The sequence below is a fragment of the Trichosurus vulpecula genome, chromosome 4, assembly GCF_011100635.1.
Source record: "Trichosurus vulpecula isolate mTriVul1 chromosome 4, mTriVul1.pri, whole genome shotgun sequence".
In the NCBI taxonomy this organism is placed as follows: Eukaryota; Metazoa; Chordata; class Mammalia; order Diprotodontia; family Phalangeridae; genus Trichosurus; species Trichosurus vulpecula.
The window spans coordinates 267,139,760-267,165,134 of record NC_050576.1 but is presented as its reverse complement, the minus strand read 5'-3'; the positions used below and the strand labels follow the sequence as shown (position 1 = coordinate 267,165,134).

The 25,375-nt window shown below is 40.0% G+C and overlaps 1 protein-coding gene across 2 annotated transcripts in view; it reads right to left on the bottom strand.

Moving 5' to 3' along the window:
* SLC9A9 (solute carrier family 9 member A9) overlaps positions 1-25,375 on the bottom strand; it is a 755,878-nt gene that overhangs the window by 159,029 nt on the left and 571,474 nt on the right. For both annotated transcript variants that reach the window (XM_036758117.1, XM_036758118.1), the window contains exon 13: positions 12,746-12,794. In XM_036758117.1, coding sequence (XP_036614012.1) covers positions 12,746-12,794 — 49 coding nt within the window. The remainder of the gene's footprint in view (positions 1-12,745; positions 12,795-25,375) is intronic.

Genomic DNA, 25,375 nt, shown 5'->3' with positions numbered 1-25,375 from the left:
TCTACCATGGCCCCTCCAGGGTACTTTCTCTCTCTCTACTCTTTTCAGCTTTCTTTGATGTGTCCCCCCCTCCCCAACTTAGAATGTAAATTTGAGGGCAAAGACTGTCTTACTTTTGGCTTTTCTATATATTTTCAGAGTTTATACCTGTGACTAGGAACCAATCAATAAACTTTTATTAAGCACTTACTATGTGCCAGGCACTGTGCTAAGCACTGGGGATGCAAAAAGGGGGTAAAAAGGCAGTCATTACCCTCAAGGAGCTTACAATCTAATGCAGGAAACTTCATGCAAACAAATATAAACAAAGGAAGCTATATACAGGATAAAAAGGAAATAATTAACAGAGGGAAGGCACCAAGATTACAAAGGGTTGAGGAAGCCTTCCAGTAGAAGATTGGGACCTAAAGGAAGCCAGGGAGGTCAGTAGTTGGAATGGAAAAGGGAGAGCATACGAAGCATGGGAGACAGTCAAAGGAAATGACAGGAGATGAGAAAGGGAGTACCTTGTTTGGAGAACAGCCATATGGCCAGTGTCACTGGATTTAAGAGCACATATTGGCCAGTAAGGCTTAAGAAGACTGGCATGGTAGGAGGGAGTCAATTTATGAAAGGCATTGAATAGCAAATGGAGCATTTGGTATTTGCTTCTAGAGGCCAATAGGTAACCACTGGAGTTTAAGCAGGGGATGGGGTGACATGATCAGACCTACACACAGTAAGTGCTTGATAAATGCTTGCCAAGCTGACTTTACCTTAAATCTCTATATAAATGCTTTTTGCTCTAGTAAGAGTAGCCAGAAGGGGAAGGAAAGGCAATAAGCATTTTTAAAGAACCTACTCTGTACCAGGCATTGTATGAAGTGCTTTACAATATTATCTCATTTGATTTGAAGCCAGACGGGAGCAAGACAGTGGAAGGGGCACTGGCTTCAGAGTCAGAGTACTTGGGTTTGAATCTTGCCTTGGCCACTAAATACCTTTGTGAACGTGGGCAAGTTATCTACTTTCTTGGTCTCCAGTTTCTTTATATATGCCCCTCTAAGTATTTGATTGTACAGTCTTTCAAGCATTCCAGCTCTAGAACTGCTCTACCCGATCTGCACCCCGCCCCAACCCACCAAGCACACCCCCAAGGACTTGGGATTAGAAGGAAACCAGAGCTCAGGTTGTTACTTCTGAAAAACAAAATCTTCAACAGCTGAGGAAGATCTGACTGATCTGAGCTCCTCAAACATCTCAGGCTATGGGAAAATGAGAAGACATTGGGAGAAGTTGACATCTTTAGCTGTCTGCTTAGCAAGTGAGGGGCAAGGGCATGACACAAAGCAGCAGGGAGGATGGACTACTGCCTTTTTTCTTTGATGTGTTATCCTCCCAGATTGAGAATGATAGGAAAATCAGACTGTGCTATTTGCCTTATGCTTATATGAGCCCTGAGAAAAGATCAGTTCTGGCCAGAGAGCTGTGAAAACCAGATGTCCAAGTGAGATGAAGACTGTTTATTGTATTAATTTAGGAGGAAAAAAGAGAACCAAGCAAATGTACATAAACCCTTTGTTCAGTGTTCAAATATGAGGCCCTTGCTAACTCTGCTCCTGAATAACCAAGGATTTCACTCATTTCAGTGGGTGTTGATGGGATTAAATATATAAGGGACTTTCCCATTAAATTTCTGGAATTGTCCTGTTCACCAGGAAAAATAGACTCAGGATGAGCATCTTTGGAAATTATGCATATCTATTGAGCAGAATTCAACACTTGGTCTCTGTGTGTTTTTTGTTTTCAGTCATTTCAGTTGTGTCTGACTCTTTGTGACCCTATTTGGGGTTTTCTTGGCCAAGGTACTGAAGTTGTTTGCCATTTCCTTCTCCAGCTTATTTTACAGATGAGGAAACTGAGGCAAACAGAGTTAAGTGACTTGGTCAGGGTCACACAGCTACTAAGTGTCTGAGGCCTGATTTGAACTCAGGAAGATGAGTCTTTCTGACTCTAGCCCCTTCAAATTTCATTGACTTGTTTTTTCCTGATTAAAAAAGAGAGACTGGAATCTGTTGAAAAGAGGAAGATCTGAAGAAGGGTCATTAAGATCTGGATTCAAATCCTACCTCCAATATTAACTTACTGCATGACCATTAACCAATTTCTTAACCTCTTGGAGCCTAAGTCTTCTTAACTATAAAGTAATAATTTCTCTAGAACAGGGCTCTTGTGGTTGTGTGAGACTTCAAGGAGATAATGTAAAGTGTTCTTTCACCCTTCCCATACCTGTTCTCAAACCTTGTATCTAGGAGAGAGGGCAAAGGTGTATGAGAGTGTCAGGGCCCAGAACTGCACTTGACTATGCTACTCAATGCTAGGAAGCTTTCGGAACAAGGAACAGTCAGGGTCACTGCCCTGAAATGCTCTGTTATTTCTGTGCTGCCCAAGAACACAGGCACGCCACACTCTCCCTGAGGGGTTGGCGTGCTGAGGCAGGGCTCTGGCTTATGCAGCCTGGGAGTCTGTTTCTCACATGCTAGTTTGGAGGGATTGCATGTGGGCCTTCATGCCATGAACTTCAAAAGATGAAAGCTTGCCTCTGAATGTCCCTGACTTCTCCTGAACGACCCGACATGGATCCATCTTGTATTGACTTGCCCGAGTCCTTTTTGAGCTGACATATTTTTAGCCTGTAAAATGTTTCAGCATAAAGAAATCCATCAATTCACTATCTGTTGTGTAAAACAAGCTCATTGGGGGACGGGAAGCCTGTCTTATTTATCTTTGTATTTTCCCTAATTCTTAGTACAGTTCTCTGCACGTAGTAGGTGCTTAATATATGATGGTTGAAAGAATGAATCAAAGTAGTTAGGCCTCTTATTTGTGCGAAAATTGCTTGCCCTGGAGCCCAGGTACCTTCCACCTTCCAGAGCATACAGAAGGAAAGCTCTTTGAGTGTAGGCACTGGTTTTTGTTTTTTGGACTTTTTATCACCAACAACTAGCAATGATAAGGGTGGTGATGATGATGATGATGGTAACAATGAAGATTTTGTTTGTTGTTGTTCAGTCATGTCCAACTCTTTTGTTACCCTATTCGGAGTTTTCTTGGGTTAAGTGACTTGCCCAGGATCACATAGCTAGTTAGTGTCTGAAGCTGGATTTGAACTCAGGTCTTTCTGACTCCAGGCCTGGCATTCTATCCCTGTCAATAGTAATAACAGCTATTCTTTATACAGTGCTTTAAGGTTTGTAAAGTGTTTTATAAATGTCGTCTCATTTTGTCCTCACAACGACCGTGCCATTAATATTCCTGTTTTACAGATGAATAAACTAAGGCAAAGAGAGGTGAAGTGAATCACCTAGGATCACGTAGCTACTAAGTGTCTGAGGCTGGATTTGAACTCTGGTTGGCCTGCCTCCAAGGTCCAGACTTCTACCTCTACATGCTGTGCCACCTAGTACTTTGATGGTAGCAGATGCTTAATAAACGAAGTGGATTGAACCACTCCGTCATTCACTGTAGCCTTATCATTAATGTCACGACTTCTGTCCCATTCTCTTTCAGCCTCTGCCCTTCCAGATTCTCGATTCCTAATCTCTAATCTCTGTTTTTTTTTTGAGTATTTCAGTTTCCCTCCTCTGGATCTTTTCTAGAGTGTATACCACCTAAATGGAGGCCCCCTAACTTTGAGCAAGGATAAACATCATGTGTAACAAAAGATTTGATGTAGCAGCTGATGATGAGAACAAAAAAAGTGAATAATAACAGATAGCAAAGTGCTCTATGTTCATTATCTCATTGGAGTCTTTCAATAACCTTGGGAGGTAGGAAGTCAGCCAACAAACATTTATTAATAATTGCTTAATCTGTGCTAGGCACAGCGCTAAGTACTGGAGATTCAAAGAAAGGCAAAAACCTCATTTATTGACTCTGCGTGTGTGTGTGTGTGTGTGTGTGTGTGTGTGTGTGTGCTTGCTTGCTTGCTTGGAGGATGTGTTGGGGGTGGGGGCATGTCACAGGAAGCTCCAGGAGTCATTCCTGATCTACCTTCCCTTAGCTTGATTATCCCTCATTTATCTATCCCATATGGATCTTGTTTGTACATAGTTGTTTGCATGTCATCTCCCCCATTAGACTTACAATGCCTGGCATATTTAATAAATGGTAGTTGATTGACTTCCATAACTCCCAGGAAGTAAAGACTATTTCCCTCTTAGGTTTCACCTTTTCAGCCTTTCCCGGGAGCTCGATATCACTGAAGCCTCTCCCTTTATAACTATTCTGACTTCGATCTTGAAGCAAATCTACTAGCCAGATGTTTTCGGGCAGTTTTGTCCTCGATGGTCAGGTTACCTCTTCTGCCTGTGCTGTGTCACCTGGATTTCATTGCTCAGCCCACTTCAGGTACCTTTGAACTGACCCTTTTTACTGAATGATTGCTTTAACCAACTTTGACATGAGAAAAGTAATAGTAGAAGAGACACTCCAGTTACTGAAAAGGGATAGTGACGGGGAAGACAGGCAAAAGTGATGCCCATGGACTTTGATGTCTGTATACCAAAGCACAGATAAAGTGAACTGGAGATTTACATTTTTAAACAAGGCCTGTGATTACACTCATGTGCAGAGTTCCCAGGGAGCAAAACCAATTACCAAAATAGAGTGTTGACTGCTCTGAGACTTGGAGAGTTCTGGAGAGTTGCCTATGGGGCTGGGAAGTTAAGTGACTGGTCCAGGGTCACAGAGCCGGTATGTATCAGGAGGTTCTGAACCTAGGTCATTCTAACTCTGAGTCTTGCCCTCTTTCCGCCCTGTCGTGCTTTATCTTTTGCCAAGGTTTTAATGCAGGGTGATAAATATGACTTCATTCTTATTGAGATTTAAAAGGATGCTACTCATACCCTGACCTTGAAAGGTTACTCCATGATGTGTTCAAAGGGAAAAGATTAGTTGGAAGGGGAGGAGGAGTACCATTGTACATCAGAAAGAGATTCATCTTTTTGTGCAGAAATAAGCAAACCTGAGGAGGAAGGCATGGGAGAGAGCACTTTTGAAAGGATCGAAAGATGAATGACAAGACCCTATACCCTATAAGCCATCAGACCAGCTGGATGAGTTAGATGACTTTAGATCTCTTTACGTTAAAAACTAAACAGTTGATAAATTCTTGACTTGCCTTACTAATCCTTTTGCCTTTCACAAGGCAGAGAAGGTGATGAGAGGGGCTGCTCCTCTGGATCCAATTTGACTTAGTAATTAATTGGATGTGTAGGATGAAGGAGAAGGAAGAGTCAACTTCCATGTAATTGAAATGTCAATGGTAACTCCAAGGTTAAAGCCAGAGCCAATTGGAATTATAGCGGTACCATGGACAGAAACAGAGAAATTACTGGGAGATGTTGAGTTTGAGATGACAGTGGGGTGTCCAAGTGGATATTGTGCTTCTCCTTCAGACTTCCTTGTTTCTGTTAAGGGTACTTTTGTCATTCTAGTTATACAGGTCCATGACCATTTAGCCTTCTGTGAGTACACCTCACATCTAATTTATGTGCCAAAATTTTTCTACTCTACCTCCACATCTTTTGTACCTGTTCTCTTCTCTCTACATAAAAAGACACTATTTTAATTCAGGCCTTCATCATCTCTTTTCTGGGTTATTGATACAGCATCCTAATTCTTGTTTCTAGTCTCTCTCCTCTCTACTCTCCCTCCCTCCCCCATACAACTTCCATGTAACCCCTCGAAGGCTGAGGTGTAACTATATCACATCTCTATCCAAAAACCCTCAGTGGATATCTTTTGCCTCTGGGATAATATACAAATTAACTAGCCTGGCACTTGTAGTTCTTAATATGGGACTCCAACCTACCTTTCTAGCCTCATTTCACTCTATTTTACTAACTAGAGTCCAGGCAAAGCAGACTACTAACTCTTACCAGAACTCTAGTCTGTCTCCTGTCTGTGCATAGGCCAATCCCTTTGGTGAATGCCCCATTTCATTTCTGCCTTACAGGATACTTCTTATTTCATGTTCAATTCAGGTGCTTCCATGGAACCTTTTCCATTTCAGGTTATTAGTATTCTCTCTCTCCTGAATTTTCCTCGTACTATACTTCTTCCTCTAGAATGTAAGCCCTTTTAGAACAGGGGCTGTTTCACTTTTGTCTTTGGGTCCCTGGCATCTAGCCCAATGCCTTGCATGCAACAGACATTTTAGTAAATTGGCAGTTAAATTTAGTGATCAGATATTATTTTCTTAACCAAATGTTTACTTCCTAAATCTGTCTTTCTTTTCTGAAGTTCCTCTCTTCATTTTCTATCTTTAATCTGCCATAGTGATGCAAATACTTTTAGTGCTCCTAAGATTTTTAGTTTCTTGGCCAGTGCTTCAAAACTCTCCTTGATGCTTTATAGGTTCCTGCTGGCAGCACCACTTATTGTGAATCACCAGAAATGGGCAGGTATCATCAGATTTGACAATCCTCAGGAGACTCTCCTTCATCTTCTAGAAACACCTGCTGGAAAGACTTCTTTTCACTGGCAAACTCCTAGACCAATATTAGCATATTTTTAAAAATTCTGCCAGACTAATAGGAATCATAGTGAGCTGTAGTAGAGAGATTCCTGGCCTTGGAATCAGTAAAGAATTGGTCTCGAATCCAGGAACTGCCATTTACTAGTTGTTTGGCCTCAGGTGAGACCTTTAACCATTCTAAGCCTCAGTTTCCTGATCTGTAAGATGGGGCTATTAATGTGCACTCTACCTACTTCACAAAATTGTTTTGAGAAAAGTGCTTTGCAAATCTCAAAGCACTATTTATTTGTGAATTATTATCATTATCATGTTGATGTTGTGAATGGACCTAGATTTTAGCAAGATATTTTACATTCATGATTTTCTTGTGGACAAGATAGAGCAGTCACTGGATGACATACAGGTAGGCAGGCTCCAAATCTGATTGATGGACCCAATCCAAAGAGTAATGATTAGTGGATTGATATCAGTTTGGAGAGAAGTCTTCAATAGAGTGCTGAAATGTCCTATCACTGACCCCATTCTGTTCAATATTTTTATCAATGAACTGGATATGGACAACATGTTTGTCATATTTTTGTAGGATAAAAAGCGGAGCAGGATAATTAACCATATTTAATAACTGATTTGGGATACCCAAAGATCTCAGCATGCCAAAACAATGTGTTGAAGCTAATGAAAGTAAACTAAATAGGGAAAGTTGTAAAATGCTGTACTTGGGTTCAAAAAAAAACTATACAAATATAGACTGGGGGAGGAATGTCTAGAAAGCAAATCATGGGAAATAGCCCTAAGGTCTATAGGGGGCTAGAAGCTCAACATAAGTCAATAATGTGATGTGGCAACCACCAACAGTAACCACAAAACCAGTAGTCATTCCCAATTGCCTTCCTAGAAGCATAGGTTTCAGACTGAGGATGGTGACAGCTAGCTCTGCTGTCTTTTGCCCTCTTTAATTCTGTGTTTTCGAATTTTCAATTTTTGAAAGGATATTGACACATTGGGGTCCATTTAGCAGATGGTGACCAGAATAATAAAGGAACTAGAAACCACAGAAAATGTTCAGCTTAGAGAAGAGACTCCTTGTGGACTTAATAAATGTTGGTTGATAGTTTAGTCAGTCAATCAATCGACATTTATTAAATGTCTTCTTTGTTTCAGGCACTGTGCTCAACATCTTTACGTATCTGGAGGCTTAATACATGGACTTATTCTGCTTCACCGTAGTGGGCAGAACTGTGACCAAAGGGTGGAAGTTACAGTTTGAAAGGACCATGAGGCCATAAAGTTCAAGTTCCTCATTTTACAGATAAAGAAACTGAGATCTGTAGACATTGAGTGACTTGTCCAAATTGAACTGAGTGATAAGTAGCAATACTGGGATTTGAACCCAGCAACAGTCCCTTCCAATTCTGCATTTATGATTTTATGATTCTATGAAAATTTCTTCCTCATTGGGTCAAAGAGGATTTTACCTGACTGGATCTAAAATAGAGTACATCATGCATTTTAGTCCATTGATTCTCACCTATTCTATCATATAGCAAAAAATGGAAATTTATAATTCTGAGACCCTAAATGTATTGAAGTTATGTATTTTAGAAAGGAATCTAGATAGTTAAGGTTTTTCTTTAAAGAAGTCTATTCACAGTTTTGACACATATAAATATGTAAGGTTAATCCAATTCACACTCAAAAATTGTAAGAGTACCAAAGAAGATAGGGATTATTATTACATTACTACCTTGTCACAGTTATAGGGTCAGACTTTTCAGAGGTTATTTTCTTTTCCTCAAACACAGCTAGTTGAAATTTCTTGGTAACCTGAAATACTATTATATGTGTTTGCTCCTTATTTTGAGAGTGTGAAAGACCAGCAACAGATATGGCTACCTGTAAAATTTTGGTAGATCTTTGGAGCTGAAAATTGTATTCTTTAAAAAAAAACTAAAGTAGACAAAATAAAAATGATAATTCGTGGTTACATAGCACTTTAACATTTTCAAATAATTTTCCTCACATTGACTCCGTGAGGCATTATTTCCATTCAATAGATGAGGAAAATGAGACTCAGTGAGATTCAGGGCCATGACCAGTGTTACAGTCAGGAAGGGACGGAAGTGGGGCTTGAATCGAGATCTGGCCTGACTCCAGGCACAGAGTTCTTTCCCCTATGCAGCATCCCCTCTTGTAGGGTGGATGTCATACTACCGGTGACAGCTACACTTTGTATAACAGGATTTCTATTTACTTTGCATCCAACAGAGTCTAAACAGAAAAATTTCGACCTTGTGAAAATATGGCATCTCATTGCCATGACAGAGCAGTGACTGCTGATAACCACCAAGGAGCCTGGCTGAAGTGAAAGGAGGGCAGATGTAGTGTGTTTTCCAAGAATGATTCAGAAAGCAGCATAAAATTCAAACTAGAATGATTGGCAGATGCAAGAATACTCTGTTTTGTTATTTCCATCCAGACCCTACTCTTTTCTGTCTTGACACTTAAGATAAGAGCTATTTCAAGCTGTGGAGAAAACCTATTACTGAAATGTGAATACTATAGTATTCAAATAGTAAGACCATATTCAACTGAAGGACTTTCAGAGCTCTTAGATTCCAGGGTTTATCTTTCCTTTCTTCCCTATGATCTCTCCCAAACAAACAAACAAGCAAAATACTTCTCAAGCAATGGCAGTTTGTCCGAGGACATTTTTGCGTGAGATGAGCATCTTCAGGAACAGGAAGAGTTATTGAATGAGGAATAGCAAATAGTATTTTTCATCTCCATTGAGGACAGGGCAAGATGAAGTGGCTTTAAATTGCAATAGGCAGGACTAAGGCCAGAGCCAAGGAAACTCTCACTCCTGGACAAGGCTCCTGGAACACGAGAATGACCTACTGTAGGGCTGCCTTCAAGCTCACTGGGGTTGGGTTAGGCTGTGGCTAGAGCACTGGGGCCATAAAATGATGCATTTTGGAGGCTGAGCCTTTACAAGAACCAAATCAACATGATAAAAGAAAGCACTGGCCCTCTGCCATGTTATTTTTCTGAATACTCCATGTGGACTTCTATGGCCTGTGACGCACTGCTCTTGAACTTGGACCTCAGATGTCTGCCTTGTCCCAGGGTCTGGCATTTCTCTTGGGATTGCTTGGCTACTTATTTGGTAGATTTCTGTAACTCTGATATTGTATTCTGGTCACCCCAGGATCTATCTTTCCCTAGACATCCTGACTTTATTATTCCACAGGGTGAGACTGATTCTTATTAATCACAGACTATACCTCAGTACCTTAGCGGTATTGCCCCCTCCAGATCTTTGTATAGATCAGTGGAACACAATGAAACTAAAGGACTTCGAGTATTTTCTTCCATTATTTTTTTAATAAGGCAGATGACTGACTGAAATTACAGAAGTCACATAGAATCCTGTTTGAAGCACTCTTAAATTTGTCTGCATAGCCATGTCACCTCCACCCCAATGCCTACTTGATAAGCTCCAGTGCCCCCCAGTTACTTCCAGGATCAATGAAATTCTCTGCTTGACTTTTAGATCTTTTCACCATCTGGCCCCTTTGGACCTTTTCTTTCTTCTTACACTTTCCTCACCTGTGGTCCAGCAACATCGTCCTTCTTGCTCTTCCTCACCCACAACACTGCATCTCCTGACTTGCCTTACTGGCTGTCCCTCACACCTGGAACACTTGTCTTTCTCACCTCTCTCTCCTTAGACTCTTCATGACTTTTCTTCCACATTTTCTGGTTTTCCCTACTTCAAGTGCCTCCCTTCTGAAATTACCTCTCATTTATACTGTCTATATCTTGTATGTACATAGTTGTTCACACATTGTCTTCCCTATTAGAATGTGACCCCCTTGAGGGTGGGGACTGTTTTTCGCCTTAGTTTATATATCTAGTGCTCAGCACAGTGTCTGGCACACAGTGAGTGTTTAATAAATGCTTGTCGGCTGACCGACTCCTCAGCTGTCCCAAAGCCATGTTGTCTTCTCATTACCACAAATGGCTCTATAAACATGGATTGTTTACTATTTTTAGAAAGCCAATATGTTGGCTCTTAATTGAATCAGGGTGGGCAATGTGTTCCACACTAAAGCTAGTTTCCTAGTGAGTGAAGTCTGTGAAAGTGGCATGGAATATATCTGGCCCTCTAACATTTTTTGAGAGAAAAGATCCCGAATAAATGTATTGTAATCATTATCATATCACAACATGACTTGTACACAGTAAGCACTTAATAAATAGTTGTTGAGGGTGCAGTGTAGTGCAATGGAAATCTCACTGGATTAAGGCTCAGAAGACATGCATTTGAGCCCTTGCTTTTTTATTTACTGACCAGATGACTTTGGTTTAGTCACTAAATCTCTGTAAGCCTCAGTTTCCTCATCCGTGAAATGGGGGTAATAGTACACAGCATACACCACAGGGTACCATAGGGAAAAAGGAGATAATATATGTAAAGTACTTTGTAACTGTTACACAGGATACATATGTAAGTTATTCCTGGTGAATTATAGAGTCTCAGAATTTCAGAGTTACAAGGGACCTCAAATCATCTAGTCCAATTCATATATGAACAAGACTCCCTTGTAAGACCTACCCAACAGGTGATCACCTCCCTCCCTGCCCAAGCTCCAATTAATGGCTGTATTTTGGGCCCTCCTGCCTTAGAGTGAATGTTAATGGTAACTGTTTCTCTTTGGAACAACAACCGTGAGAGTCTTCCCCTCCCAGCTTGATTTTTTTCTCTTTTTTTTCTAATTAAAGGAGCCATCCCTTGACTCACCTCTTAAAGAGGCCTATTCACTGAATAGGCATTACCTCACTCTAAGTGAGTACATGAATAGGCCTTAACCTAAAAGGGCCAAGGTCTCCCATTGCATCCTTGGTCATCTCCAGTCATCCTCATGAATATCTGGTCACTGGATTCAGATGGCTCTGGAGGAGAAAGTGAGGCTGGTGACCTTGCACAGTCCTCCCTCACTCAAATCAAAGTCAACTGCAAGTCAGGTCATCATTTCCCTGATGTCATGGTCCTCTTTGAAAATGAAGGACAAACACTCAATAAGAAGATATTCACTCCCTTTTGAGGTTGTGAATTATTTTAAACTGAATATTATAAGGGCTTACATTTTCCCTGATACTTAACTTTTTTAATGGCTGGCTTAATAAAAAGTATTTTTAAGAGCTTACTATGTCCCAGGCACTGTGTTAAGCATTTGGGATATAAATATTAAAAAAGAAAAATAGGCAGATGAGTTCCTTGGCCTCAAGGAGATTACAATCTGGAAAGGGAAGACAATGCACAAAAAGGGAGAAGTAGCCAAGGAAGGGGGATTTCTCTAAGAGAGGTGGAAAAGGGTGTGTTGGGAGATGTGTACACAGTGGCAGACAGAAGATGAAGTGGCCTGGCTGGAAGGCTGGTTGGAGTGGGGAAGCTGAAGTGTAGGGTGGTTGCTCCATCTTCACCCAGTACTAAATAGGAAAACAACTTCCTTTAGCGGCACTAAAATTTATTCTCATGGAACTCAGGGGAGATTTATAGCAAAAAATCAAGAAAATGACGGGGATATTATTTTCATAATAAAATATGCTCCTTCTGCAATTTCTTAAGCAATGTCTCCTCGTCAGCCGTTATCCAAGTAAGTCTATTTCCTTCCATTTCTTACAAAATCTGTAACCTTTTCACATGCTAATTTTTAACCACTGAGTTAGAAATCACTAATGCAAATTTTCCAATAACAGTCTTGGTGCTGATGCCAAGTTCAGACTTAAGTTTGAATAAGAGATTTTGTTTACTTGAGGGAAATACACATTATCCGGGAATGGTTCTCAACTGGACTTCCAGGTCATTGCAGATAATGGCCACTTAATTCGGTCTGGCATAGTCCCCAAGGGCAGTCTCCTTCTGCCTGCCTCTTGTTTCAACAGCTCTCTGCATTAGAAATACACACTCGAGAAGAACCAGTAGCAACCTCGGTTTGGGCTCCCACAGAGAAATAGAAAAAAGCATGCTTCTAACAGTTCCTGGCCATCCAGGCAACAAATATTTGGGAGCTCCTTGGATTCTGTCAATATTCATTCTGCCTTAATGGCAGCCTTTTGCTAAAGACTTTGGGCATTACTATAGCTAAGGACACATATTTTATAGAATTGGGGTATTTCCTCTTGTCATGACAAATATAGGCATTGGAAACCTTGACTTGCCTGCTGTGAAGAGTCTGCCTTCAGATCTTCATCTGGATCAACACCAACTCTATTAAAGGAAACAAGAAAACTGGTCAATGACTTGCCACAGACTGTATTGTTGTGTGGTCAGAGCTTGTGTTGGCTTATTCAATCCAAACAAGGTAGAGAAGGAGGAGAAGATTTGGCAGAGTACCGTTAATATCTCTTCCAGAATCAAAGGAATTTAAAACAGATTTATTGCAAAAATGAAGACACTTTACAGCTGGGTCTTAAAACAGCTGCTGAAATATCATAGAAACAGCTGGTCTTTGGTTGCTCCTCTTTTCTTCCTCCCCGCCCTTGAAGTTATAGAGAATATCCTGAAGTAGACAGGTTTCTGGCAACTTGGGACACAAAGATTAGGAAATAGAAATGCAAGCATTGAATGGAAGGGATCCCACCAAGACCAATGGCTAGCTGCCTCCTGACAAAATTGCTCGGAGTGTCTAAGGCCACACAATCAATTGCTTCACGGTAAAGGAAGCCTTCCCCTACTTGTTCACTTAGTTCTCTCCTGCTCTTTGGAGAGATTTGTGGTTTGATTGCCTTTCTCATCACTTATCCGTTTACTTAGGCTATATATGTGTGGGACCTTTGTTGTTCTATTGTTTTGGTCGTGTCTGACTGTGACCTCATTTGGAGTTTTCTTGGCAAAGATACTGGAGTAATTTGCCATCTCCTTCTCCACCTCATTTTATGGATGAGGAAACTGAGGCAAACAAGGTCAGGGTCACACAGCTACTAAATGTCTGAGGCTGGATTTGAACTCAGGAAGATGGTCTTCCTGACTCCAAGCCCTGTATCACCTACCTACCTCATGTGACCTTTATAATTTCTAAATTTCTACCAGCAACTTTAGATCATTTCCATTTTAAACATCTATGTACTGCCTATCTCAACGTTCATTTGGGAATAGAAGTATAGAGATAAAACCTGTTCCTGTAGTGCAGGGGTTCTGAATTTGGGATCTATGGATTTCAGGGGGTCCATGAATTTAGACAGGAAAAAATTACATTTTTATCTTTGCTAACCTTTGATTTCTTTTGTGATTCTATGTATTTTATCTTTGGCGTTTTGCAATATTATTCTGCAAAGGGGTCCGTAAGCTTCACTAGACTGCCAAAGAGAAAACAACCCCCACCCCCAACCAAACAAAAATGAAGAGATAAAACAACAACAAAAACCCCAAACCCTAGCCTTAGTGGAACGTCAGCTCTTTGGGGCTAAAGACTCTTCCATGCTTTGCCTTTGATTCCCAGCACCTGAAACAATGGCCCTCTTGCTATTATTCCTCACGTATGAAAATCTATTTCTCATCTTGCTTTTGTCCATGCTCTTCATATGTCCCCCATGTCTGGAATATACTTCCTCCTCACTTCCATTTCTTAGAATTCTCAGTTTCCTTCAAAGATCAGCTCGAGTACCACCTCCCCACACCATCAAGCCTTTCTTGATTCTGTGCCCTCCCCCAGCTTCCAGCACTGCCCCTCTCCATGAACTTGTATGTATTTTGTATGCCTTACATTACCTTTGTATACCTTCCTATTTGTACAAGTTGCCTTCCCAGTAGAATGTAACCTCTTTGAGGGCAGAGACTACTACTTCACATTGTCTTTGTATTCTCCCACACAGCATAATGCCTGGCACTTAGTAGGTGCTTTTTGATTGAAAATAGGTGATTAATAAATCTGTGTTGACTTGAAAATTCACTTGAATGTCACTCATTTTCCATTCCAGTGAACATCCCAATTTGGTTTAAATGGACAAATTGGTCAGCAGCAATGCACAGTGGTTATTCCTTTTCTATGCTAAGAGACACATGTCAATACCAAATGTACAGGCTTCATAAGCATTTAAATCAAAAATGAAGATCACCAGCCCTCCATGTGTGCCCGGCCAATGTGACACTTGGTCCTGCCCTCCATGAAGTTTTCCAGAAGGGAATCCATCCAACAAATTTACCCTTTTAAACGCCATAAAAAAAATCAACTATTTTTGGTGGAAATTTTCCCAACATGGATCATGCATGATGAATATCCTTCTTCAACATGTGATACAGAATGTAATTTAACCTTTACATTCTGTATGTAATGACTTGGTGACTCAAGGACATCGTCAGGAACATCTTTGGTGATCTGATTCTGCCCTAATTATGGGGAGGAGGGAGAGGATGTTTTTGACTGTATGAACTCCGACCAAGTTCTCCTCAGTTGCCTAATTTTCTAAAGCTCAGAGGTAGCTCTGGGTTCTCAATCGAGCCACAATCTTCACTAATTGTAGCTAAGATACATTTGGAACACTAACAAATGATCATTTAAATACAACAATGTGAAGTGAATAATTAAAAAAAAACAAACCATTAAAAGATACATGTTTTTACATGCTAAACCTAGAAGAGAAAAACAGAGAGTTTGTGTGTCTGAACTTGGTGTCTTCAAAAAATCTGTATCCTCCAGGCATAAATGTCTATCTCTCTGTCTCTGTATCTCTCCATCTCTTTTTTCTTTTTTTAAAACTAATGATCCTATAGCCAACTCAACAAGGAACAAAGTGAATGATTATTTATTTTAGACTATTCTCTAATAGAAATGGGGGTTCTATATAAGGATCTCTAAAAGTGCATTTTGACTTAGAAAATCACATATTAACATTATATTTATTGCATTGTATTTTTATTTATTTTGTAAAATATCTCCCAATTACATCTGGTTTGGGCCATGTTTGATACCTCTATTTTAGGTAACCAAGAAAAAACTTCATAAGGTCTCTAGTCTGATGATTCTTGGGGGAATAAAACACTCTATCCATTGTGCTAAGTTTCATTAATAATATACATAAAAACTTAAGGTTTAAAAATATTTACTATCTCACTTGATCCTCACAATGACCTTGTGAGTAAGTGGATTCAGCCTGGTATTGTGGGAAGGGTCCTGGAAGCAGAGGACTTGGGTTCAAATTCCACTTTGGATGCTTCCTCCCTGTGTGACATTGGGCAATTCTCTTAATCTCTCTGGGTCTCTCGGTTTCCTCATCCGCCAAATGAAGGCTTTGGACTAGATGGCCTATAGTGTCCCTTCCAGCTCTGGATCTATCATTAGCCTCACTTTATAGATAAGGATATTGATTCTGAGAGAGGTTAAGTCAAGAGACTTTCCCAAGGCAAGTTAGCTGGTAAACTAATGGAGGTTGGAAATCAAGTTGTCCTGGTTTCAGGTCCAGCTCTTTATTCACAATACCAATCATTGCTCAGCTTCTCACTGAGCATCTAAACAACAGGGCCTCTAATACTTATTATGATGGCTCAAATGGCAAGGTAGGGGAGACCCCTGAGTACTGGTTGATAGGGCAGGTCAAGCACCTGTTTTAAAATGAGGAGGCTTCTTCCAAGCCCTCTTTTTCTTACTGTTTCTGGTCTGTTCTCGGAGGAGGGGCATTCATGGAATTCCAACTTCCCTTAGCTCCAAGACTCCTGGAATTGATTAGGTATGGGGCCACCATGATGAGTTACTGCAGACGGACTCAGGCATGGTGAAACACCATGTGGGCTGGGAAGGACAAGCAGTAAATCTGATCCTAGGCTTTGCGTTTTCCGACTCCCATTGCACTGTAGGATTATTATGTATTTCAGTCTCCAGAAAATTGAGGATAACAAAACTTGAACTGTGCATGAACCCAAGGAATTAGATTTTAGGGGTGACTCAAGATGAGCTTAATCTCACCCTGGAGAGGCAAAGCTTTCATCCTTTCTGGTGATTGAAGCTGTCATCTCTTTTCCTGACTCAGTTATTCCTGCAGCCAGATGGAGAGGAACAGAATTCAAGGACTGCATTAAGTTATCTAATCTTGAGGAGGACTAGATCAAATCCATTCGAGCTCAATGAAAACTTACTTATTCCCCAGGGAGAGATGACACCACCTTTTTTTTCTCATGCCCATTCCAGAGCCAAGTAAATCTCAATGCCAGTATTTTGTTCTGTATATTTAATCTACACCACTTCTATAGTAAGAGAAAAAGATCATCCACTTCTATGTAAGTTTTTCAGTTGTGTCTGACTCTTCATGACTCCATTTTGGATTTTCTTGGCAAAGTTACTGGAATATCTTTTTGTCATTTCCATCTCCATCCAGCTCATTTTACAGATGAGGAAACTGAGGCAAACAGGGTTCAGTGACTTGGTCAGGGTCACACAGCTAGTAAGTGTTTGAGGCCAGGTTTTAATTCAGGTCTTCCTGACCCCAGGCCCACTGCTCCACCTAGCTGCCCACATCTATGTAAAGACCATAGTAATAGCATCAGGGCACTGTTACAGGCACCGAAAATAAGCTAAAGAGGACTGGAAAAGATGATATAGAGTATAGCCAGGGTGTATTTATAGTATCCAGCATACAAGTTAATTTACAGTAAGAACTTATTTATTTGACATTGTTAGGGAATATTCAAATGGATCTGTGAACTCACTGGTTGGAATGTTCTCTCCACCCATGTCTACCTGGCCAATGTGATGCCTGTCCCTGTCATCCTAGAAGTTTGTCAAAGGGGGTCCATACAACAAATTTACCCTTTTAAATGCAAAAATGTATCAGCCATTTTGGGTGGAAATCTTCCCAACATGGATCATGCATGATGAATAACCTTCTTCAACAAGTGATACAGAATAGCATTTAACCTTTACTTGATGACTCAAGGACATCATTAGGAACATCTTTGGTTATCTGATTCTGCTCTAATTATGGGGAGGAGGGAGAGGATGTTTTTGACTTTATGGACTCTGACCAAGTTCTCCTCAGTTGCCTCATTTTCTAAAGCTCAGAGGTAGCTCTGGGTTCTCAATCAACCAAAAATAATTTATTAGCAGCCTATTCCAGCAAGGTGCTGTGAATACTTGAGGGTTACATTATGAGAAAGCACAGCCTTGGGAGATCCTAACCTGGCTAGAAGGCTTCATGCATAGCTGGAAATTGGGTCTTCCATCCGTAATCTCAGGATTGGACTGAATAACTTTGGAAATATTCTTCACTGGAAAGCTGCACAACAGGTGATGGATTGGCCACTACAATTCACAAAAACTGTGGAGGTGAGAGGGGCTGTGGTCGATTTATCCTATGAATACGTCTGGTTGGGTTGTATTCACTGCAACCCTACTACGCTGCACCAAGACGTGAGGGTTGAAAGAGGAATTTTCATTCATTTCCTACTGGTTGGTCTTTTTTCCCTTTAATGTCTCTGAATGTGGGTCTGTGAGTTTGCCAGACTTGCCTGCTTGGCCAAATGGCCCTCAAACTTCTTAGGGCTTAGCTCTGCTCAGGGCAATTATTATCAATGGGAAGCCCTCTACCTCCTCCTCAATGAGCCTTCCAATGAGATATCATTTTGATCTGCTGTGTATATTTTGGGCCAGTCTCTATTTGGACCAATAAGGTATGTGACTAGAACTTTACCTTATGGTTGTTATTTTACATTTTTATATATAAGTATTTTATTTTAACTTCTGTTAACAAGGACATGTATTCAAATATATAAATAAGAACATAAAATAACAAAACAAGAAAAACAAGCATGCAAGGGGAAACAAAAGAATAAGAAATTGTAAATGATCCTATGTATTTTCATTTTTAGAATTTGTTATATATTCTATTATATAATATGCCTATCATATATTATATTTAAATATATTTTAGATATTTATATATTTACTATAGATTTATATATTTAAATATAATATGTAATGCATATGATACAATATAATATATTATATATAAGATATTCTATTAGACTATAGTGCATATTTATTGTATATAATGTATATATTAGAATATAACATATAATATAATCAGAATATAATATATGTATACATTATATATTTATAATATAATATACATGTTATATGCGATTCTATAATGTACTTATATAATGTATGTCATATACAACATATTCTATTAGAATATAATCATTTATTTTACATAATGTGTACATTAGAATATATGTAGACCATATACATCATGCAATTCATATTCTCATTATTTATCAATTGTTTATACCATCTGCAAATATGTGTACATTGACTTTCACATAGTAATTCCTGTTTTCTTAAATCTTTTTGACATAGTATTTTCTTTGTGTATGTGTGTGTTTTTGTGGCTGTTCAGTTGTTTTTCAGTTGTGTCTGACTCTTTGTAACCCCACTTGGGGTTTTCTTGACAAAGATAATGTAGTGGTTTGCCATTTCCTTCTCCAGCTCATTTTACAGATAAGAAAACTGAGGCAAACAGGGTTAAATGACTTGCCCAGGGTCACACAATTAGTATGTAACTGAGGCCAGAGTTGAACTCAGGAAGATGAGTCTTCCTGACTCCAGGCACTGCACCACCTAGCTGCCCTAACTGCTGTATACACACGCATATATGAATATGTGCCTCCTATTCATCGTTTCTTACAGTGTAATTATTCCGTTACAGCCATACATCATAATCTATTCAGTCAGTCCTCAACTGATGAACACCATTTGTTTGCTATTACAAAGAATGCTGCTAGGATTGTTTCTGTAGAGGTAGGTCCCCCTTTCTTCTCAATAACTTCTTAGGGGTGTTATATGAGGAAAGGTTGGGATAGTTTGTCTTAACACCCCTGCCTCCTTTGGCTTTCCTTATAATGCTTGGTAGTAAAAACTTTAAAGAGGAGCCCTGAGCTCTTTGGGGAAAGCATGGTTCATTATAACTGTATCTTTTCCAAGAGCCTGATCTGGGCATCAGAAAATTAGATTAGAGAGGGGACCAAGGGTGAAATCAAGAAGGGAGTGGTGGGCATCAATCAACCAACCAAGTTCTGGGGCTTGTGGATGAAAGAGAAGAACAACATTACAAGTTGAATTACAGACCTATGTGTCTACAAGAGCAATTACTTATTGTACCATGATGTAATCTAGGGCTAAGTGTGTATGGCTGGCTGTCCTATATACATGAGTCACAACTTCTGAGCTTTTTTGTTTGTTTTTTTTCAGATTTTCATACCTTTTGTTTTTTTTAAAATATATCTACTTATTGTTAGACTGTTGGCTGCGACTTCTTGTGATTCTTAGTGTGTAAACATCTAGCTATTGGCCTCCATTTTCTAATTTGTTGTTTTTGATAAGCTGTAGTCATGATACTAGATAACAGAGCTTATTAGAATTGTGGCTAAAATAAAACCTCAGGAACTCTTCTATGAGTAAAACTCAAGAGCTTTACTTCTCAACCTTATGACATATTCTGGCTGTGGATATGTGTATCCTATGTGTATCCTTCCAGCTACTCAGTTACGTTCTGGATTGTTGAGATTTCCAGATACATGATATTCACACAATGGCCTATTATCCTTGTTTTTTCTTTCCTCCTTCTCTCTCTCTCTCTCTCTCTCTCTCTCTCTCTCTCTCTCTCTCTCTCTCTCTCTCTCTCTCTCCCTCTCCCTCTCCCTCTCCCTTCCTTCCCTTCCCTCCCTTTCCCTCCCATCCCTTCCTTTCCTCTTCCCTCCCCTCCCTCCCTTCCCTTTCCTTCCTTCCTTCCTTCCTTCCTTCCCAGTACTTGACATTCTAGGATAATTGTTCCTTCCTGGTCTTACAAGATACTGTCTTCTTGTGGTCCTTCTTGTTTGCCCGATTATTCCTTCTTGGTTTCCTTTAATGCACTGTTATCTTTCCCTTTGCTCATCTCTCCCTACACCTGAGATGCCTTCAGTGAACTCATCTGTTTCCATGGACTCAGTTATCATCTCCATGCATACAGATAAAGCCAACCCTGATCTTTCTCTTTTGCATTCTAATCCTTCATTACCAGTTGCTGGATATCTCAAACTCAACATGTCCAAAATAGAATCCATTATATTCCTCCCATACATCATCTTTCTCTCATTCTATTGAGGATGCCACCATATTTTCAATCCCCCAGTTTAGCAACCTTGGAATTTTCTTTGATTTTCCTCCTCCCTTATGCCAATGTCCAATCAATTACTCAATCTTATCGATGTTGCCACGTCAGCACCTCTCCTATGTGTCCCTCTCTATCTGTTCTTCCTGCCCCTCATTCAAGCACCTCATCACCTCTAACAGACTCTTAAAATAATCCTCTTAACCGATTTCCCTACATAAGAATCAGTGCAATAAATGGGAAAGAACACCAGTTTGGAGGCAGAAGACCTGAGCTAAAATCCCAACTCCTTCACTCACTACCTGAGGACCAGAGTCTTTCTTGAAATTTCTGTGTAATGCTTGGTCTAGGAATAAGACCTAGGATTGAACCTGTGATTTCATGGTGAAGGGAAACCCTAAGGAACTCCCTCTACTAATGCCGGTTCTAACCTCAGTGATGTCTTTGAGAGTTGTATAGAGCAGGGCTTCTTAAACATTTTCCACTTGTGATACCCCTTAGGCACTTCTTAAACAGTTTAATTAAGCACTGGGAGAACTGAGGGTTTAAGCAGCTTGTTCAGGGTCACAGCTAGTGTGGGTCAGAGGTGGTGCTTGAACCCCGATTTCTGGCCTCATCTATCACCCCAAAGTTGCTTCACTGATTTGCACATGTTTTGTGACATTAATTTGTGTTTATACTATATCCACATAGTAGAATGTACGCTCTTTGAGGGCAGAGAGAGTTGTGGTTTTTTTCTTTGTATCCTCAATACCTAGCATGATACATTGTAAACGTTTAATACCTGCTGAACGGACTTGAATTGAATTCATCTCACCATGTACTGCAAAGGGAATTCAAATGAGGCATAAAAACAATGACCGTTTCTTTTTTGTCTTTTCATCCCCAGATCCTTGTACATAGCACTGCTCAATAAATGCTTGTAAAATTTAACCGAATGAATGGATTGTTAGCGAAACAAATTATTAACATCAATTGCAGAATCTCTTTTAAGAACATTACAGGTGCCAATCTGCTCAGGATAGTTGAAGTGCAAACTTTCCTGGAGACAATTAGATAGGCTAGAACATTTCTTACTGTCCTTTCTAGTCTTGTTCTCTCAGAATTCTCTGATTCTCCATCATGTTCTGTTCTTAAAACACAGTATTCTCACAGTGTGATTTGCCTATCTACAGCAGGTTGCGTTTGAAATTGTTTAATTACTTCCAATGTAGTCTGAGGTCAGATCAGACACAGACAACAAGTGAACATGATGAATAAATGCATATTTATCAAATGTGTAATGCCTATTTGCTTGATTTACTGAATATTTTTTTGAATACAACATACTTGATGGTTAGGAGCTAACAACCTACTCAAAACAGGTAAGTAGAATATAATTTTCCTGTTTAATTTATTTTTTTTACATTTTATTTATTTAATTTTGGGGAGCAGTTTAATTAAAAGAAGCTATGAAGGGTTGAGTGCAAAGTCAGGTTTGTTTTTGTGGAACAATGACCCCACTCCCAAAGTGAAGCAGGAAGAATGGAACTGGCTTTATTTGTTATCACATGCAAAGCCAACTTTTCTTCCTGAGAAACTAGATTCTTGGTTTTTCATGACTGAAGTGCTTTTCTGAAGTCTTGTTGTGGCAGAGAGGACTCCTGAGTTCTTAAGGCCATATTGATGGTGATCAATCTCTGCTAGGTTCTCTAAGCCTGGAAGGAGTTCAGGTATGGTTCATCTGATGACTAGGTGTGGTGAGGTGCATCACCAGATCACTGCTCACTGGGTAATGGTTTTTGTTTCTCGTTTATTTTGGGAGGATAACAACTATGAAACAAAAGGTGAAAGCTGAAGACAGGGAGATTTGGGTTTAATGGAAGGAAAAATTGTCTAACAATTAGTCAGGTATTAAGTTCCCCATTACAGGAGGTCTTTGAGCAAAATCTGGATGATTGCTTGCCAGGCATCCACCTCCTATGAGAAGTCTTTTCAGATCCCTCTGATTCTTAGAGCTCTTCTCACCCTCAAGTTACCACTTACTTATTTTTATATATGTTATATTTCCTCCAAATCTCCATGAAGAATGTTCCTTCTACCCTTATATTACCAGCACCTAGCACAAAACCTTGCATGTAGCAGGCACTTAATAAATGCTTATTAGGTTGGTTTTGAGAATATTTTGGTGCCTCTTGGCTCTGAAATTGCATGGCTGATAAAATCATTTAACAGACACACAGGGGTTACGATCTACATTAGGGGAAGAAGCAGACACTTAATAAAATGTTTTCTTGACTGACTGATAGAATCAAGGATTCTTAATGAATTGAGGTGAGCCTCATCTGTCTTATCTCAATTCATCCTTAATTTGGAGCTAGTGTCAAGGGTATCTAGTCTTTGCTCTTTTTAAAAATGCACTTTAATGTAATACAGAATACTTTCTAAAATGGAAAAAAATTGATGACCTTTCCTCCCAATTAAAATACCTGATTCCCCTTTATTTTAACCTAGAAGCTTCTCCCACACTGCACTGTATGCCTTAAAAGTCCCAACCATTCCAGTTCAAGATCATTTTCAAGGAGCCAAATTCATCACACCCTTCTTCATAGCCTACCCTGACCAAATGGAAGTAAGGTCATAATTTTTCCTACAGCCACCACTTCTCACACATATTTTATGCTGTTCCAATGAAATTATTCCATTTCTATTCAAAGGAACTTATCTTGCTTTTAAAGTTCATATAGCTGTCTATTTAAGCTTGTTCGGATTGATGTCATTTCTTTTAGAAGACAGAAGGAAGCATGGGAGAATAGTGGGAGCACTGGTTTTAGAATTCAAGAACATGGGTTCAAATCCTGTATCTGATATTACTTATACAACCCTGGTGTAAAGCTAAACAAAGTGAGACTTTTTGCTGTTTTCTCTTTTGGAGTGCTTCTCAGTACCAAGACAATCAAGTGCCTTTGACTGAGTCTTGCCTTTGTTTGAATCAAGAGTCTTTGATGACCTGCTTAAGTCACAAGAAAGCCTAAGTCACATGGTTGTGAAACCCTAGGTGGGCTGTCCCTGAAGAAGAATACGTATACTCTGAGGTTAGCATTTTGCTTTTGAAGGCTCACTCACTGGAAATGTATTCATGTGATTTGGCCAGACAAGACTCTGGGTAGCTGTTAAGGAGACCCTTGGCTTCAAAAACCCAGATGTTGCTATCGGCAGAGCCAAGATAGCAGCTGGAAAGCAGGGACTTGAGTGAGTTCCCTGCCAGGTCCCTCCAAAAACCTATAAAAATGGCTCTGAACAAATTCTAGAACTGCTGAACCCACAAAATAGCAGAGGGAAGCAGGGCTCCAGCCCAGGACAACCTTGATGGTCACTGGGTGAGGTTTATCCCGCATGGAGCTGGGAGCGGAGCAGAGTAGAGCCCAGTGTGGGTGGCAGCAGGACCAAGCAGACCAGGAGCTGGGTGGAACAGGCCCTAGCGCCCTGAATCAGAGAGCTGTGACAGTTACCAGACTTCTCAACCCACAAACACCAAAGATAACAGAGAAAGTTAGTGGGAAAAGCTGTGGGGAGGACAGAGTGGAAGGAGTTCCTGGTTAGGCCACTGCCCCGGGAGCAGGGTGGTGCAACTACAGAACTAGAGCTGCAGTTGCTTCCAGCCCCAGGCCCCACCTGGTGGGAGGAATTAAGTGGCAGATCAAAGCAGGAGTGCAGAGCCTGCTGAAGATCTGAGTCCAGCCCGGGTTGGGGGTTCTTGGGGAAGGAGGAGTGCTGGAGTGGCAGAGCTGGCTGTATAGAAATAGCTCTGAAAACAACAGTGCATCCCCTCAAGCTTGGAACAAAATACTCTTAACTCTACAAGCAGTCATACCCTGACAAAAAACTCAAGAGTCAAGTAAGTTGGCTGGGAATATGGTGAAAACGGACACAGATTCAGTCTCACACTTTGGAATCTTTCTTTGGTGACAAAGAAGACCAAAATATACAGCCAGAAGAAGTCAACAAAGTCAAAGAGCCTGCATCAAAAGCCTCCAAGAAAAACATGAACTGGTCTCAGGCCATGGAAGAGCTCAAAAAGGATTTGGAAAAACAAGTTAGAGAAATAGAGGAAAAATTGGGAAGAGAAATGAGAAGGATGCGAGAAAACCATGAAAAACAAGTCAATGACTTGCTAAAGGAGAACCAAAAAAATACTGAAAAAAATACTGAAGAAAACAATGCCTTAAAAATAGAGTAACTCAAATGGCAAAAGAGCTCCAAAAAGCCAATGAGGAGAAGAATGCCTTGAAAGGCAGAATTAGCCAAATGGAAAAGGAGGTCCAAAAGAACACTGAAGAAAATACTACCTTAAAAATTAGATTGGAGCAAGTGGAAGCTAGTGACTTTATGAGAAATCAAGATATTATAAAACAGAACCAAAGCAATGAAAAAATGGAAGATACTGTGAAATATCTCATTGGAAAAACCACTGACCTGGAAAATAGATCCAGGAGAGATAATTTAAAAATTATTGGACCACCTGAAAGCCATGATCAAAAAAAAGAGCCTAGATATCATTTTTCAAGAAATTATCAAGGAGAACTGCCTTGATATTCTAGAGTCAGAGGGTAAAATAGAAATTGAAAGAATCCACCGATCACCTCCTCAAAAAGATCCCAAAAAGAAAACTCCTAGGAATATTGTTGCCAAATTCCAGAGCTCCCAGATCAAGGAGAAAATACTGCAAGC